The 18,947-nt window shown below is 45.2% G+C and overlaps 1 protein-coding gene across 1 annotated transcript in view; it reads left to right on the top strand.

Moving 5' to 3' along the window:
* The window catches only part of Epg5 (ectopic P-granules 5 autophagy tethering factor), an 85,314-nt gene extending 67,787 nt beyond the window's left edge, over positions 1–17,527 (top strand). The window contains exons 36-44 of the mRNA XM_048419624.3: positions 476–651; positions 2,474–2,659; positions 3,081–3,290; positions 4,306–4,450; positions 7,888–8,130; positions 10,090–10,306; positions 11,222–11,437; positions 13,105–13,219; positions 15,632–17,527. Coding sequence (XP_048275581.3) covers positions 476–651; positions 2,474–2,659; positions 3,081–3,290; positions 4,306–4,450; positions 7,888–8,130; positions 10,090–10,306; positions 11,222–11,437; positions 13,105–13,219; positions 15,632–15,814 — 1,691 coding nt within the window. The 3' untranslated portion in view covers positions 15,815–17,527. The remainder of the gene's footprint in view (positions 1–475; positions 652–2,473; positions 2,660–3,080; positions 3,291–4,305; positions 4,451–7,887; positions 8,131–10,089; positions 10,307–11,221; positions 11,438–13,104; positions 13,220–15,631) is intronic.
* The last annotated feature ends 1,420 nt before the right edge of the window (positions 17,528–18,947 follow it).

The raw sequence follows: 18,947 nt of genomic DNA, 5'->3' as shown, positions 1-18,947 counted from the left end.
GTGATATTTCTGCAGAGGGTGGAGAAAACTTGCAGAAATTGGTTCTCTCCTTCCTTCATATGGATTCCGGGAGTCAAGCTCTGGTTGTCAGCCTCGGCAGCACGCACTTCTAGCTGTTTAGCAGTCTTCTTACCCTCCCTGAATTTTATTTTGCATTTCTGTGATATTTAGTAATGCTGAGCATTTTTATAACCTTGTTGATCTTTCTTTTGAGAAATGTTGAAATATTTCTTTTGAGGAATTCTCTCAAAACGCTAAATGAAGAAAGACGTGCTAATGGAGTGGGATTGGATACATGAGAGGGCAGCCGACTGTAGATGTGCATTTGGGTTAAAAAGCCATTTAGAAGTTTTGGAGAAGAAAGTTAATCACCTTGAGAAGACAAGTCTGTGTTTTGTGTTAGCATTTCTTTTTCTTTCCTATCCCTTTTTAAAGAAACCAAATGACCTGAACTGTATTTCCTTTTACAATCTAGACAAGCTATTGCCAGGTGACGAAGGAGCCCTGCGGCTGCACCTGCTGCATTACTGTGAAGCATGCACAGCACCCAAGATGCCGGAGTTCATACTCTACACTTTTCATAGTGCTTACCAGACACTCGCATGGAAGGACCTGCACCCTGACCAGAGGCTCATGGAGGCCTTCTTCAAGGTCCGGCCTTTGTTGGTGTCCCCTCCCTAGTGTGTCCCTCTGTGTCACCCTCTGGTACATACTGTGGAAAACAGCAGCCTGTGGGAGCCATGCATTAGTGAGTGATTTGAACACATCTTTCAGACTAATTTTAAAGCCCAGAGAAAGGCTGTCTCTAACATGTTGGCCATTCTCTAGTTTAAGGGATAAGGCTGCGTGATTCTCTAGCTTACTGAGTCCTGACTAGTGTTTATCTCTATAATCATTGTTATAATATTGGATAATATTGTTAGGCCTACTTGTGAATGTTGTGTGAAGGCAAAATGTGAATTAGTACTCAACTCCAAGTTGATTTCAGCAGTTATGGCGGTGAATAATTAGATTGTGGGAGATAAAGCCATCGTAACAAGCAGGGACACATCATAATCATGGAAGGACCTGGAGTAATCTTAAGGAAGGCCAAGATGTGCCTGTGAACCTTTTCAACAGAAGCAATAGTTCCTGGAGCCCCAGGGCAGCTTCAGCAGCAGCCTGGGCTGATGTATTCTCTGTGTCAGAACCTCAGTGAGCTCGACTTTTATGATTGTTTCAGCTCATTAGTCATCAGTCCATTTGTGCTTCCTCCTAACCTAATGTCTGTCATATTTATTGCTACTGAGTCATTTCAGGGCTTTAATTGATAGACTTCTATATTTGTGATGATCACTAAGACACAAATATTATTTATAATGATTAGTAAGATGTACTGGGGCCTCTGGTGTTTTTTTTTTGTGAAGCCCTACCCAGTACTGCTCTGGCAGCCACTCAGCCGTTGAGGGGCAGGTCCTGAGTAGATACTTAATCATCATTACAAACACATGAGAGAATGTTGGCTTAATGACCTTTAAGGAACATTTTCAGTGAGAGGGATGCTGTAGAAGACTAATTAAACTGTGGAATAGCCTGCCAAGGAACGATAGAGTCTGTCTCTAGGAGTTTAAGGATTAGGTAGCCTTGACCTACCCAGAAGCTGAGAATCTTTTAAATTGCAAGCCTGATGAAAAGGCTGGAGAAGAGACTGTGAAGGATGAAGAGTTGTCTTCCAGGAGGGAGCAGACACAAGTCACCACCAGAGTCCAGTCTCATCCTTATTTTATAAGTAGGGGAGAGAGAGCTTTTAATATTAATCTTTAAAAGAACAATTTATGGTGCCTAAATTTGTTAAGATAAGCAAATTAGAAACATTAAAATGGGCTATAAAATACAGCTTTCAAATTGATTATGTACTTTATAGTGCACCCAAGTACACCTCTGAATAGAATTTAAATATTAGATTGTAAAGACCAGTCATGTGGAGACGTTTAGAAAACCGCATTACATTGGAAGTTCATATTAATATCGTATGTCCCAGTGTAGTGGTTCTCCAAGTGTGGTCTCAGGAGCATCCTTATGAACATCAGAGGGGAACTTGCTCATCCCTGCTCCAGCACATCCTGGGGAAGCCAGCACCTCTTGGGTGTGCCAGCAGTTGTTCTGATACACACTGAGGTTTGAAAACTCCTCATCAATGAGCTTTCCTTGAGCTCCATCTCACCCGAGGTCCCTCCACTCCTGCAGCTCCAGGGGCTCAGTGACAGGGAGTTTCCATCTGCTTGGGGCCAGGGAAGGGCACTCTTCTCTTTAGAATCGTTAGAGTAGACAGGGAAGTACAAATTTGCAAGCTCAAGAATGCACATATCTACTTTACCTGGAGGAAGTTATATAAGGCACGATTATCAGTGAATATTTACAGTCTAGGGAAGAGTGACCTCTTAAAAACATGTATAATACATACAATATACTATACTTTTTTTGTTCACTTCAGGTGGAACGTGGAAGCCCCAAGAGCTGTTTCTTGTTTCTGGGATCTGTACTCTGCAGAGTCAACTGGGTCAGTGTGCTCTCCGATGCCTGGAATCCCAGTCCCCTTCCCGAAACCCAGAGCATGGTTGTCTGTCTGCTTTTCATGATGATTTTGCTGGCAAAGGAAACTCAGCTGGTTGATCAAACAGTAAGTTTGGGGAGCTGTGATCAGCTGTGGCTTCTTAGTGCATTGTTTTCTCCTGATGATGTTTTCCTTACAGATATCAGTATGAGTAGATGCTCAGCACCTGAACTGTGCCTTCAGCTACGTGCTTACTTTACTGGACAGCCCTAAGTCTTGCTCTAAATAATCCAGAGAACCCTGCTGAACTAGGATAATTTATCTTGTTAATTCTTAGTTCAGTGTGCTTCTTGAAGTCCATGTTGCTGTGTACACCTGAGCCCATCTGAATTCTTGCAGATCTTACTGCACTTTTGCCATGACTCCACTTGATGCTTACTTGAGTGTGTACCTCCTTGGTTCCCTAACTTTTCTGTTATCCCACAGATAACTAGAGACCTATATCTCTGAGGAAATGAATATAAAGCATCCTGTCTTCCATTTTTAGGATTCACCTTTACTAAGCCTTCTTGGACAGACAAGCTCACTCTCGTGGCATCTTGTGGACTTTGTGTCATACCAGAGTGTGTTGGGTTATTTCAGCAGTCATTACCCACCATCTGTCATCCTGGCCCAAGACTGTTCTGCTGAACGCGTTGTGAAGCTCTTAAAAGTGTCTGCAGGACTCTCTGTTCCTGCTGAGGGCCAGAAGCATCTTGTAAGTTGAGTGAGTGGTCTAAAAACTGGCATATTCTTTGGGACCAGAAGTCGAACATGTGCTAGTAAGGCTAGTCATGAGTCTCCTGACTTGCTCCGCAGAGAAAGCTGGGTGTGGCCACCATATCCTCATGGCCTCCTGGGTCCTTTGGTTTGACTTTTCCCATTTACTTGCAATGCTTTAGGTAGACTGGAGATCAGAGGGGTTGAAGATAGCAGTGGGTGGGCTTTAAAATTGAATGTCTTAGTCCACAGAGAGGCAGAGAGAGTAATGAGTGTAAGCTGGAGGTTTGAGTTAGAGTAAATGTGAACATTTTGGGGGACATTTTTGACAAGTAAGTCACTGTTTGGTTAAAGGCATTGTTAATGTAGTTTTGTGACATGGAGCATTCTCATCTGTATGCCATCACTGTTTAGCGTAGCTGCAGACACATCTCCTGGGCCGTCTAGATGAGGTCTTCTGTGGCTTCCCAATCTGTCCTCTTCTGTTGGCAGAAGTTTTCTGTCTTGAAGCCACTTGGTCCCAAATACCTGGCAAATTACCACACAGAGGCTTAATATTACTTATAAATGGTCAACCAATAGCTCATGCTTATTGTTAACTAGCTCTTACATTTAAAGTTAACCCATATTCTTTACCTACACTTTGCCATGTGGCAGTACCTTTTCTTAGTACAGCATGCCCATCTTGCTCTTTCTGCTTCTGGCCAGCATCTCCTGACTCCAGCCTTCTCCTTCCCATCATGTTTAGTTTGTTTGCCTGCTTATGCTTCCTGCCTGGCTACTGGCCAATCAGTGTTTTATTAAAACCAAATTTGAGTGACAAATCTTTACAGTGTCCAAGAGCATTGCCCCACAACATTCATCACTCTGCTCAAGTGGTCAATGCCATGCTGTGCTCCCCAGGAGAACTGAGCCATGTGGTCAGTGCCATGCTGTGCTCCCCAGGAAAACTGAGCTATCATTTCTCACTCAGTTCATTTGACTGACAGGATTCTCTCTCTCTCTCTCATCAGGACATAGTTCCAAAGTGCCAAGCTTTCACTCGTCAGATGGTTCAGTTTCTCAGTACCCTGGAACAAAGTGGAAAAGTCACCTTCCCAGTCTTGGAGCAGGAAATAGCTAAGCTCTTAGATGATGTCGTTGTCTTTAACCCACCTGGTAAGTGGCCAGTGAAAGCCACATACTCTTATGGGCAGTGAGTTCTTGTGTGTGTTGGGCTTTGTGAGCTGAGGAGGATGGTCAAGACCACGACTCCTGATCCAAACAGTCATGGCCGCTGGGACAAGCAGCAGTGTTACAGTGTGAGGAGAGGTTGACCCTGGCAGATGCGGATGTGAAGTGACCTGGACTGAGGTTCAAACTAGATAAGACATTAAGTGATGATCTGGAGGAAGCAGCTTTATAGGAGGTCAGCTCTTAAGTAGAAGTTCAGAGTCACCTGATGACTTGTCAAGACATGTCTGTGGAGGCTAGCAGGTCAGTGAACAGACATCCTGCCAATGACTTCTACTGAAAACAACCAAGAATACTCAATAAAATGCAAAAACAAAAAATTATAATTATTGGTAGAATGGTAAAAAGATAAGGAACTTTGAAGTTAGAAGTAGAGTGTAATGACTGGAGAGATGGCTCAGGGATTAAGAGCACTGGCTGCTCTTCCAGAGGGCCTGAGTTCACTCCCAGCAACCACCGTGTCTTGCAGGGAAGTCACTGTTGTAAGTCACAGGATGTGTAGCTATGTTGGTGTTGTATTTCTCCTCTGGTAGCTCGCAGAGTACTTTCCAGCACCGTGAACACTAGTTAGTAGGGGCGAAGTTCCTAGTTAGGCACCAGCTTGACTTCTCTGTTCAATGATAGAAGTTAGGTGCTGTCCTCAGCTGCAGGGCTTTGCCATCAGATAGTGGAGAGCAAGAAGTCGCCTTGGCAATGCCTGTGTTGTTTGGGAGTTACTAATGGGACTCCTTTGACCAACAACTGAAGATGTAACTCATTCCTGACACTGAAAGTTTTACTTGGTAGCATGTCTAGTTGGAGCATCGTCTTTCCTGTGACTTGGTGACTCCAGTTAGATTACCTTCACATATGTATGTATCTTAGGAAGCTTCTACAGTAGCAGATTTCCATGTGGTTTCTCATAAGGCCGTTAGTGTTAGTTCTCTCTCTCCATATTTCCTCCTTTATTCTGCTCTCACATCCCTCTCCTTATTTAGTAGTCCTAGTCTAGTTCCCCTTTGTCTCTCAATAACATTATATTGTTTCCCTTCCCTGGGAGAGCCTTTCCCTTCCTGGTTTCTTACTGTGGGCCTGACCTTTGTGGTTACTCAGATTATAGAACACTTACTGGAAGTTTAAAAGCTAACATCCACATATTAGAGAAAACAGGCAATATTTGTCTTTGGAGTCTGGGTTACTTCAGGGTGATTATTTCTAGCTCAGCCCTCCAAATTTCATTATTTTATTGAATATATTACATTGTGTAAGTGTACCACATTTTAATTATCCATTCATTAGTTTATAAAAACCTAGGCTATTTATAATTTCTGGCTATTGTGGATAGAGAAGCAATGAACATGAGTAAATAATTCTTTAATAAACTGTATAGTCCTTTGGGTATATACCCAAAAGTATTATAGCTGGATCTTGAGGTCAATAGTTCCCAGCTTCCTGAGGAAACTCCTTCCTGATTTGCAGAGTGGCTATATCACTTTGCACTCCCACCAGCAATGAGTAAATGCTCCCTTTCTCCATGTCCCAGGCAGCATGTGCTGTCATTTGTTTTATTGATCTTGGTTATCCTGACTGGGGTTAGATGAAGTCTCAGTAGTTTAATCTGCATTTCCCTGATTTGTAAGGATGTTGAATATTTAAGTGTTTCTCAGTAATTTGTGTTTCATATTTTGAAAACTCTCTATTTAGTTCTATACCCCATTTTTAAATTTTATTGTTTTCTTGATGTTCAGTTCTTTTTAGTTCTTGCTAACCATCTATCAAATGTATTCAGCATGTCTGGATTCAATGTTTTTTTTGTTTTGTTTTTTGTTTTTTTGAGACAGGGTTTCTCTGTAGCTTTGGACCCTGTCCTGGAACTAGCTCTGTAGACCAGGCTGGCCTCGAACTCACTCAGATCCGCCTGTCTCTGCCTCCCAAGTGCTGAGATTAAAGGCATGCGCCATCAACGCCTGGCAGATCAGATGTTTTCTAATAATCCTTCCTTTATTATGTGGTCTGGTCATTCTTCCTTTGAAGATTTAAATATGCTTTCTTTATTCTGTACATTTAGTGTTTTGGTTATGATGTGTCATGGGAATTTCTTTTCTGGTTCTACTTGGTGTTCTGTATGCTTCTTGTACCTTGATAGGTAATTTGTTTAGATTGGGGAAATTTGGTTTTACAATTTTGATAGCTATATTTTCTCTGCCTTTGACCTGAGTTTCTTCTTCCTCTATAGCTATTATTTGTAGGTTTGGTATTTTCATAGTGTCTGGATTTTTTTTAGATTTAACATTTTCTTTGACTGAGCTGTCCATTCCTTCAGCCTTGTTGTCTTCAAGCCCTGAGATTCCCTCTCCTGTGTCTTTTAACTTGGTGAGGCTTACCTTCGAGCTTTTGGTTTGATATCCCTCCCGAGGTTTCATTTCCAGTTTTATTGTAGTTTGGGTTTTCTTTGGTTATTCAATTTCTTTGTTAAATTCTGCTTTCATGTCTTGAATTGTTTTCATTATTTTATTCACTTGTTTGTGTTTCCAGTCTTCATCAAGGCATTTATTTATATCTTCTTTATGGTCTTTGAACATAGAGAGTGACTATTTTGAAGTTCTTGTCTTATGCTTCCACTAAATTGCTTGTCTCGGGATCAGTTGCGATAGGGTTTGGCTTCTAGAGGATGGATATTGTCTTGTCTGTTCATGTTTGTGTTTCTGGGATCTAGGCTCTGAAATTAAGATGCTTGGCATCTTTATTGGTGTGACTGTCTGGTCTGCTTCTTGCTGGGTGGGTATCCCGTTGTTTGTTTACAATTGCCCACTCTGGATTCTAGCCACCTGAGTGACTGTGGGGTCCCCGGTAGAGAGTGTTTCTGTGGGTTGGTGGACATCACAGATGTATGGAGATGGGCTGGAAGAGAAGGCTGAAAGGGGAAGCAGGAAAGAGCTGGAGGGACCAGGGTCTGCACCACGAGGTAGAATCCCCAGGAAATGGAGGTGAGGTAGGAGGAGGGGGCTCCTAGTTATAGACTCAGCAGGACTAAGAGTGAGTCTGCAGAGACGGCAGTGGGGTGCGGAAAGGATAATAGAGAGCTTACTGAGTCCTGGCTCAGGGTGACCACGGGGCGGCCCTTGTGGTGGGAGTGGTTCTGCAGGAGGAATGGAGATGGGCTGGAAGGAAATGCTGAGAGTGTTCCTCTCACATACTTTATTCAGGGAACTTGCGGAAGTTCCTGATTTCCTGTTCATAAAATCCAGTTGTCATCAGATCCTTTCTGCCTAGTCAGACACTAGGAGTGGGAAGACCCTGGAGAACATAAGAACTGTTGCTCTTATGACCACTTTCCTGTCCCTGTCCTAGTGGTCTGAGTGCATATCTGTCTTTGCCTTTAGACATGGACAACCAGGCCCGCCACATGGCCCTCAGCAGCCTCTTTACAGAAGTCCTAATGATGATGAACAATGCCACTATTCCAACAGCGGAGTTCCTCGGAGGCAGCATTCGGACCTGGATTGGCCAAAAGGTTCATGGGTTGGTAGTGCTGCCCCTTTTAACAGCAGCCTGCCAAAGCCTGGCATCGGTCCGCCACATGGCAGAAATTACAGAAGCCTGCATCACTGCCTACTTCAAGGAAGGTAAGAGGACACCATCTTCTCTTCTCATTGCAGTGATCTTTCCAGGAAGACGAACGCCTGTCATCAGGGAGTGTTCCGCTCTTCCCAAAGTGGCGTTGTTCTAATTCTCTCTGTCAGGAATTCTCATATCACTCACTCTCTCTCACACACACACACACACACACACGCACGCACTATATATATATACACACATATGATAAAAATAATTTTTTTTTCCATAAAGAGCTACTCAACATCAGAACATGTGGCCCATGTGTTTTGGGTTCAATCTTATGTTTCGAGAAAGAAAAAAATGCTAATTTGTTTTTTACATTGCTTTAGAATGTCAGACCAACCATGTTATAATAGCAAAGTCAGTTTTCAAAGCAAATGCTGTAAACCAGAACTTATATAATAATGTGGTGATTTTTTTTTTTACCATGTTTGGTGAGAGGTTTTCATAGAGATCTTTTATTTCTTCTTGCCTTGCTTCTTATTAAGATTTATTTATTTTTATTTTCTGTGTATGGGTGTTTTGCCTGCATGTCTTTATGTATAGCACATCTGTGCCAAATGCCATATAGGCCAGAAGAGGGTGTGGATCACTTGGAGCTGGAATTACTGAAAGTTGTGAGCAACCATGTGTGTGCTGGGAATTGCACTCCGGGTCAGTGCTCCTAACTGCTGAGCCACCTCCCCAGCCTTCTTGTCCTACTTTTAAAACTGTTCTATAAGGATCACGTTTTCCTGCTCCTCATCCTTTTATTGTTCATATTCTCTTCCCCAAACTCTGGAGATGGTAATTAAGACCTGCTCAGAATGGCTCTTCTCAACTCTGATATTCAGATATGAAATATTACTATAAATAACAAGAAAGGAAGAAGATCAGAGTGAGGTTCCGGGGTAGCCCATACCTGCCCCCTGCCGTGGCTGCGGTGGAGGTACTTTGTATCTCACCATGCACCTGCCTCCACTCCTCCCAAAGGGCTGAGAGCCTTCCGGACAACACTCAGGGTTCAAATTTGTTTGTGTTACTAACATCAAAATGGTTAATGAGCTGTACTTTAGTGAGTAAAAATGCTTATGAGAGATTTATTTTCTTAGAAATGCCTGTGTTGATTAAAGTTAAAACTCTTTGGTACCTAAAGATGCTAATCATCATCATATAACGAGAAAGGAAGTTTCAAGACACACAGTCTTGAGTTCTAGTTAGGTAGCAGCCGGTAGAGGTTTTCCAGTCTTAAGCGTCGGGGCATCTCTCACTTTTCTGGCCTCCAGGCCACTCTGAGAAATGATGTGTTCCATGAGGCTAAAGTGAAAACAGTCGTTAGAATTCTTTCCTTTTTTCATAATATTTTTATTGATTATTTGGGAATTTCACATCATGAACCCAGTGCACACTCACTTCCCAGTCCTCCCAGGTGTGCCCCCACCCCCGCCCTTGAGACCTCCCCACCAAACGAAGGAGAAAATGAGCAAGTCTAATTTGTTGCCCATAAACACCCTGTAACGTGGTCAAATTCCCAGTTGCCAGCCCCTTAAGGAGAACTGAGTCCTTTCCCACCCGCACCCCAGCCAGAAGCCGTCAGGTCAGCATCCTCATCACAGCTGTTAAGACTTCTCTTCAGTGATTTTCTGTTTAGACGGTTTCGTTCTGAGGGTGGGTGAACTGGGGGAGGGGTTATCATAGATGCCTTCTGTGTCCCTCTTTCTCAACTGTGAGTCTGCAGTCATTGATGCCACTTCAGAAGTAGCTTCCTTGTCCTTTACAGTTAGCAGGAGCATGGATCGTATGGATCATGGACTTGTACATGATTTCTGGTGACAGCACGGACCATAGACATCACATGGTCTCTGGTATCACACATGCCTCACACCTCAGTATGGCTCCCGGTGGCTGCACAGACCATGGGCATCAACTCAGGCCATTTTTATGTACTTGAGTATATACTGATATTTCCTCTTGGTGATTTTTCCTAGGCTCCCTCAATCAAAATTTAGGATGGGGCCCCATTCTGGTGTCCCTTCAAGTCCCCGAGCTCACCATACAAGAGTTTCTGCAGGAGTGTTTAGCCCTCGGCAGTTGCTTGACTCTCTACGTCTACCTGCTTCAGTGTTTAAACAGTGAACAGACTCTGAGGAACGAGATGAAGGTGCTCCTCATCCTAAACAAGTGGCTGGAACAGGTGTACCCAAGGTATGCTTGCCCGCTGCCTTACTTGGGATTCCCAGTTTACATAAGCATTAATTCAAGAACCCAGAACCCAGGGATGCATAAAAGTCAAGCAAACTTTCAGGGAGTACACATGCTTGGGGGACTCTTAGTCTCTTAGCTGCTGAGCTAATTTTCTGAGCAGATGTATTTGTTCCTTTAAATCTCTTCACACAATATTTGAGGCACCAACTTTCTTATAGAAGATGAAGTGACAGAGGATGTAGTCCAGTGCCTGGCATGCAGATGTTCAGTCAGTGGTAGCTGTTCCAGCCCCATTGCTAGTATTCAGGCATCTGTACTGGCCTGACCTTGGGGTTTACACCCTCAGCATAGCCACTAAGAGCACCCTGTGCACATTCACTGTGTTCCCTTTTAAAACGGCCCTGCCCACCTCCCATCCCTCTCTCTTTCTCTTTGTCTCCATCTGTCTCTCCCTCTCCTCTCCTCCACTCCCCTCCTCTCCTCTCCTCCTCCTGTCCCCAGAGGCCTGTCTCCCCTCTTCCCCCTTTTCCCATTTACTTCCGCCGATAAAAAACCCCTCCACTTGAGCTCTGTTGCATGCCGTCTTTCTCTCACGTGGTGCTTTTTCTATAAATTTCAACACCCATTACTTTATTAACATTTTGCTAACACTTTAACCTTGGTTTTATTTTCTTCAATTTTAATTTCTTCAGTTTTGTTTTCATTTACTTAACGTGTGTATGTATGTGTACTTGTGGGTTCCTGGGGATTAAACTCAGAGTATAGGCAAGTACCTCCGCCCACTCAGCCATCCTGCTGGCCCTGGCATATGACTGTAGAGTAATGTATTTCTCCTCCTGTAAAACCCAGATGCGAGTTTCTGTTAGACGTGAGTGGGAAAGTCCTTACATTTCTTGTGCTCTGGCTGCTCCCCAGCTCCGCACAGGAAGAAGCAAAGCTGTTCCTATGGTGGCACCAGGTCCTGCAGCTGTCGCTGGCTCAGGTGGAGCAGAACGAGTCAGTCCTGACAGAGTCTGTCATCCGGATCCTGCTCATGCTGCAGGGCAGGCAGAGCCTCCTGGCCGAGGAGAGGCTCAGCTCTGGGATTCTGGGGGCCATCGGCTTGGGCCGGAAGTCACCTCTGTCCAACAGGTGAGGAAGCCTACACTGCCCGCCTTGGTGAGCCTCAGCCGCTCCCGGTAGAGGTGTGACACTGGAATAGGCTTTTGACTTAGGGCGCATAGGTTTCTGGAGAGATGGAGGCAAAGGCCAGAGACTGTTTACATCTTTATATTCTAAAAAACGTGTTTATTTGTTCTTGATGTACAACTTTGTTTTAAAGGTCAAATCTTACCTTTTGTTCATGCTGATTTCATTTTGGTTTAGAGCCAGTGACGAATTAAAGTATCTCAGTCCTTTGTTTCATTCTGGTTACTTGGTCCCCATCCTGTGAGTTTGGGGGAATCAGGGCCTGTTAGGGATTCAGTGTAGAACTGTCATGACATCATGGTGGGCCTGATTTAATTAGTAAGAGGTGATGACAGACAAGTCTGGGTTTTGTGGCTTAGAGTCCCAAAGCAGGGAAGAGTTTGCCAGTGGTCCTCCATTCTGAGCCAAGGTGCTGTCTTCCTTATCGTTTCTTCCCCTCTGCCCTTCCCTTTCTTTTCCCCCTCCCTCCCAGTACTCCCTCCCTCCCTCCCATTACTCCCTTTCTAGTCTCCACCCCAGCTATAGCCTGGCTTTCTTTTTAAATCCTTGCCATTATTGAAAAGAGGTCTACTGTGCTGACATGCACTGTGTGGTAAACTTGGAGATCTCTCATTCCAGACCATATAATCCCACGTTTGTTTATGGTAGGATGTGACAGACACAATTTTAATTTTACTTAAATTTGTTCGCATATCTTTTGCTTGAATCAAGTGCTTTTCTTTTTTTTAATTATGGTAAAATATGTATAACTTAATTTCTTATAGTAACCATCTTACTATGTATAATTGAATGACATTCACAATGTGATAGCCATCACTAGCTCTAGAACATTCTCTTCACCCCTCAAGCTCTGTAGTCACCAGTCACCCCCGTTTCCTTCTTCCCCTCATCGCTGACAACTTGAATTGACTTCATACTTAAGTCCCTCTTAGGAAATTTCTAAAAATGGAATTGTATAGTACGTGGCCTTTAATATCTGGAAATGCTTTCCCGAGGTCATCCGTGTTGTAGCGTGTGTCAGCAGTTCTTGCTTATGTTCTTGTGGTACTGAGGATTGAACTATGCATTCTTGACAAGTGTCCACAGCTGAGCCCCATCCCTTTATTCCTTTGTATGGCTGAGTGCACACACGAGTGTGGATCTGCCACGTTGTCTGTTTAGAAACTACTGGACATTTGGGTTGCTTCAGTCTTTGCTTCTGTTGTAACTAATGCCGCTGCGAATGTTCATGCATACATTTTTGGCTATGTCTGTCTTTGGTTCTCTTGTGTGCATACCTAGGATGGGATTGCTGGGTGACGTGACCACTCTGTTTTGCTTACTAAGACAGTACACACGGCTCTCTGTAGCAGCCCCGTGGTGTACCGTGTCTGACTGTCCCAGCTATTCTGTGTCTTTACCAACATTTCCATTCTTGAATCTGAATGGGCACACACTATTTGGGTAACCAAGGAAGGAAACATTAAGTAGGGTTTCCCTGAAGAGCTTAAGTCCAGAAAGGATCTGGAAATGGAGCTATATTGTTTCCTTTTAAAATGGGAAATAGGGTTTGTATATGAAACTGTTCTCTTTAATGGTCACTCACTTCTGACCTATTGTTAACACTCAAGGTTCCGTGTGGTTGCCAGAGGCATGGCCGCCTTCCTGTCAGTTCAGGTGCCTGCAGAAGACCAGATTCGTCTGAAGCCTAGCTCTGAATTACATCTGACTCCAAAAGCTCAGCAGGTCAGTGACAGCAACCTCAAGACTGGAGTTTAAGAAGGGTGGCGGCAATTCTAACATGTGCCCCCGAGGCCTGAGCCTCGCTCAACCTCCCTGAGTGGGCTCGTCTCAGATCCTGCACTGGTTTTTCTAGGTACCAGACTAGAGCAATGAAGAGACATGGCCAGGTCAAACTGGTCTAGGGTTGAATTTGGTACTGGAGAGCGTGGTAAGTGTGCTTCCTGCTACCAGGGCTGGCACTGCACAGAAAATGGCTCACTTGACTTGAGTGTCAGTTGGCTGAGCTCTCCCTGGAACCAAAGCAGTGGTTCCTGTCCCATGAGGCCTAAGAGTGACCAGGCAGTGGGCAGGTGCTTGAATACCCAACAGAAGGGTAGCTATTAGAAGTGTGCACTGAACGCATGGATGGCTATACGTCCTGGGTCTGATTCCTGGGACTTGTTTTCACCTTATCATCTGGCAACTGGGTATGGAGTCAATTTGAAGTAGTGGAATAGTGGTTGCCTTCCTTGAGTGCTGGCTCCTGCCAGGCTCTTCTAACGTTAGTGAGTTAACACTCTGTGCATTCATCCTCATAACACCCTGGAGCAGAGTGGTGGCTATTCTCATCTTGTAGATGAGGAGACATGAGAGAGAGAAGCTAGGAAATTTGTCCCCACACACAGTAAGTAGTAGGTGTTGGGACTGGGGTTCATGTGGCTGGTCTGTCTCCAGACTGTTCCTCATTTTCCACTCTGCAGGATGTCTGTGTGTGGCAAGTGCTCAGGGCATGTGAGGATCAGAAGCCAGGTGTGGTGGTGCACACCTTTAATTCCAACACTGAGAGGCAGAGACTGGAAGATCTCTGTAAATTCAAGGTCAGCCTGATCTCCACAGTGAGTTCCAGGACAGCCAGGGCTACACAGAGAGACTCTGTCTCAAACAACGAACAAACAAACAGAGCAAGGATCAGTTAGTGCAATTGGTAGATTTTTCATGGGCATCGGGATCTCAGGATGTAAGACATCGGGTATTGGTCACTCACTGCTGGAGTCCCAAGTGTCTTCAGAAAGCCTCACAGGGCTGGAGAGATGGCTCAGTGGTTAAGAACACTGACTGCTCTTCCAGAGGTCCTGAGTTCAATTCCCAGCAACCACATGGTGGCTCACAACCATCTGTAATGAGATCTGGTGCCCTCCTCTGGCGTGCGGGCATACATGGAGGCAGAATGTTGTATACATAATAAATAAATAAATAAATAAATCTTTTAAAAAAAAAGGAAAGAAAGTCTCACAGATGGGCAGATGAGCTCATGTGGGCAGACTGAGAGTCGGTGAGATTTATTTTCTGGTGTATTTGAGATTGTACAACAGAATTCTGCTGTCGTTGTGACCACAGGTCATGTGGGCCCCTGTCTTAGACTTGACGTGTTGCTCCTGACATGGCCTTTCATACTTGCTAGCAGGGCTTTCAGATTTCAGATGACTTATCTGGGCCAGCTCTTCCAGTTGGTCATTCCGGGCCAAATTCAAAGAATCAGTAATGTGGGGGCTGTCCCACTGAAAAAAATTCAGCCCTAAGTTCTGCTTAAGACTGGCTTAGTAATTTATTTCTAAGCTTCTTGCTTGTTTACCATACTAAAGAATATCTCCCTCTTTATATTCTGAACCAAGCAAATCCATCTTTATATTTTTTTTAATACCAGGGGTTCCAAAAACTGGAGGGGAGAGGAGGTAGCATACTCCATGTGTGGTGGGTATTCCAGGGTTGGGTGCGTATCTTCAGAATCCCAGAGGTGACTGAGTTTGGGCACTTGGAAAAACACAGCTCCCCACCTCCCAAGATCATGGTTTGGAATCTTTGTTTTCTCCATGTACCGTCTCTCTTTCTTCTCCAGTGAAGGAAGAAAACACATTGAAATTACAGATCTGGAAACTGTTGTAGCTTTCCTGGTAAAGAGGGTATGGGGACTTGTATTTTCCCCAGGCATGCTCTGTCTGTCTTATGGAGGAACTTGACCTGTCACTTTGTTGGCCGAGGTGGCACCCTTGTCATGTGCAGCACTGAGCAGCTCACTCTGTTTCCTGTGATGCTCCGTAACCTCAGAACAAACCCCACAGCGGGCTACACTTTCATCCTGGGGAGATGCAGCTGGTGCCTGTGAAGAGGAGGGGGCGGTTGGCGTCTGGTTGGGGAGAGCTGGCTGTGGAACCAGGGAGAGCAGGGACAAGGTAGGCAGGGACATGGCCGTGGCAGGTGAGACAGGGCCATAACTCTAGCCTGGCTGCTGCAGCCTCCTCTAACCTCCTCCATGTGTCCCCAGAGCCTGCCTTCTGGACTACTGCCTTCCCTCCAGGCTCCAGGGGAACTGGATCACGATGGTGTCAGGTGGTGTGCAGTCACAGGCTAAGTCCTTTTGTCTCTCATGTCTTCTAGGTACTGACTGCTCTTGAATCCATGACACTCAGTAAACAGTATGTGGAGTACCAGGATCAGATACTGCAAGCTGTCAGCTTCATAAAGCATCCTGGCCATTGCCTTCAGAATGGGAAAGGCTTGCTGGCTCTTCTTGTCAACTGTCTCTATCCAGAAGTGCATTATCTGGACAACATACGATAGTGATGCTGACGCCTTGAAGCCCTGCTGCTCTTGTGTTTACACTGACTTGGCTGTTGTGCATGTACCTTTGTTCTGCTTCACTGCAGAGCTCAGTTCTGCCGGGAACTCGGATAAGGTGCAAGTTGGGAGGCATTAGATAGCTCTGGCTGTATGATTATCTCTTACTGTCTAGAGAGTCATTAGTTTTGTGTTCTATCACAAGTGGAACTAAGCTCCGCTAATACAGAGCCACTCACATTTGGGGAATGCGCCACAGACTCCCTAAGAACTGCAGATAGAGTTTTTGACGTCTGCACTTCTGTCTCCTGCTCTGGTAAATCAAGACTCCCGTGCCATGCCCGACCTCTGTGGGAGTCATGAAGAGCCCTCTTTTGGACTCCATTTGTATTCTTCCAATGTTAAAAATACAACTTGGAAAATTTCTGCATTTCTTAAATGTGGGGAATACACCAGCTTAAAGGAATTGTGTGTCCCCCAGAGTGGAGGTGACGCACACCTGTAACCTGAGCACTCTGGGGTTCCCGCAGGAGGCCGGGATGCGTGAGAGAGTCTCAGCAGGTGGCACAAAACAAAAAAGCTGAGCTAAAATGAGTCATGCTGAAGACAGGTCACTTAGCCCTCACCACAGTGGACAGCAGAGATGGCGACATGTCTGTTTGTGACTGTGTGTCCTCTGGAAGTGCGCCTTTCTGAGTGACGTGGCACCCAGTGCGCTGACGGCTGCTGTGCACAGGTACGTCCTCTCTGGCCCATGTGGTGGGAGCGCAGACGGCACTGACGCTGCAGCCAGAGCACTGTGCTCCCGTGGGCTCCTCCTTCACATCGGGTTATGGTCTGTCTGTGTGGAGGCTCCCAATTCTCTGCAGGCCCTGCTGTCGGGACACTGGGGTGTTTGTTCTTCTTCCTTTGGTTAAGTTCAGGGGAAACTCACGGACATGCTGGACACAAGCCCAGGGAAAAGGGGGCCAGGTCAGGGGAATTTTAGAAATCTGTTTTTTTGTGAATAGCCCTGTGCCTTCTGTCACTGCCGGCGGTCGCATTGCCAAAGCCTGTCTGGCACATTGCTGTGTTCTCCTGACATATGCTGCTCATGCCTCTTCCTGCAGGAGTTAGAAATCTGACTTCTATCAATATATTTATAATTCTTAAAAGTGGCCCTGAACCAATTTTGTTTGTTCAGCTTAAAGTATTTCTTTATTCTTATGGGTTATGACTCAGAAGTATCTGTGTAAAATCTCTGGATGGCCACCAAGCCCCTTGGGTAAAGATGGGGGGTATACCGTTAGTGGGCCGCTTCCCCACCATTGGAAGCTTGCAGGAACTCTTCGCTGGGAGAACAGTAGACATGTCTTGCAACACTGATTAAAAAAACCTCTCTATTCTGTGGCACAAAGTGCCCTTGTAAGGGGGTATGTCTCAGCCTTCTTTGTTTTTGCTTTTCTCTATTTCCCAAGCCAGTCATCTTCACTTCGAATAGAAGAAAACTTCAGAAGCTGTAGAGAGTTAAACAAGAACAGTGATTCTGTGGCCAGGATTCTGTGTGTGTGTGGTTTCTCTGAGGAGAAGGAAGTTACCAGTACCCTAGAATGTGAAATGTTTGAGTGTACATTTTAGAGAATCAATTCATTTTGGAACTTTATAATGTTTGTAAATTTTGTCTGTAAAATGTATAAACAATAAAATCAACTTTTGATTATAAGCTATGAATCTGAATTGAAGGCTAATGTAGACTTTTTTATGCCCGATATTAAATTTGACTTTGTAACTGGTTGGTAAAAATGCTGCTTTTCATCTTTGCCTGATATCTGAGAGTTATTTGCCTCAGATTCTGTGAGAAGCACTATGAACTAATGTGGAAGAGAGCTTCCTGCAGAGAGCCTGGCTTGCTGCTTGAAGGATGAACCAGGCTTCGCTTGGATAATAGTTAGCTCTCAGAGTGCATAGCCATGGCATCAGAGACAGTGATGGGCACTTGATGTCCTTTCCAACACACGAAGCCAAGGCCTGAGCAGTGCGGAAGGTGCTGGCCAGGAACAGAAGGGGAGTTTCCGTCTCAGTGGAAGTGCCTCTGCCTCTCCAGTTATCGCTCCACCTCAGTGCACACATGGGGCAGAGACATCACCCCTCCATCTCCCTGCTCCTCAACCTCACCAGAACAAGTGAAGGCACAAGGCTGCTTCGGCAGAGAGGTCCTGTGACTGTCCGTACAGCGCGATAGTGGCTGGGACACACTTCTAAAGCTCTTACACACTTGGTCTTGCCTCTAACCATGACTGGCGCCTTGCTGATTAAGCGTCCATCTCTCCTGTATTATGTCTAAGTCTTGGTTCTTTGGTGTCAGGAGATGTAAAGACGCTCCCCCTAAATTAGCCAGCAGTCTTGCTCTAACAAGGCTAACTAGTGTGCCTAAGCTCCTTGTCTGAATCAAGGTACTGGTAGTGGTTTTCAAAGGTGTTTACTTGAAAAATTACTTCTGAAGTGGACGACAATGTCTAGAGTCATGGACAAAGTCAGAGTGCATTAAATACCTCCATCTCCTTAGTGGGGACCCTCAACTTCTGTACCTGGCCAGTGTCTTGGAGTTCACTGCTGGCCCAGCCTCAGCTATGCCAGGGCTCTCTGGTTCTGCTTATCTTGAGCCAAAACAGTTCCTCGTGTCCTTGCCTATTGGTTGTGGATCTGGCTGGAACAGCCTGGCAGGGCCTGCTCTCTTTATGTCACATCTCTGACCTCTTCTGCCCCTACCCCTTAGTCCTCTCCAGGGTACACGCTCAGAATTCTTAGTACTCTTCCAACATGATATCTGATAAGACTGCTTTGGGGGCAAAGTGCCTAAATCAGTGCACACTGCCTGCCATGCCAAGGAATCGCAGCGCCTGAACTGCGATTAGACAAGCGAGCACAAGGGGGCACATATCAGTCGGCACTCACAGGTGCGGAGAGAACGCACCTGTCATTGGTGCTTTTGCTGCCTTATCCTAGCCCCTGGCCCAGAGTTGCCACACAACTGCGGCCCAGGCAGTGAGGATCCCTCTAGGACACACTTGGGCAGCATCGGCTCCCATTGTGTTCTCAGTTGGCACCTTAGCCCAGCACTGAGTTAACTTCAGACCCCTTAACAACAGTCACCACC

Source organism: Myodes glareolus, chromosome 13 (assembly GCF_982192425.1).
Source record: "Myodes glareolus chromosome 13, mMyoGla1.1, whole genome shotgun sequence".
NCBI lineage: Eukaryota > Metazoa > Chordata > Mammalia > Rodentia > Cricetidae > Myodes > Myodes glareolus.
This window is presented reverse-complemented; position numbering and strand designations above follow the sequence as displayed.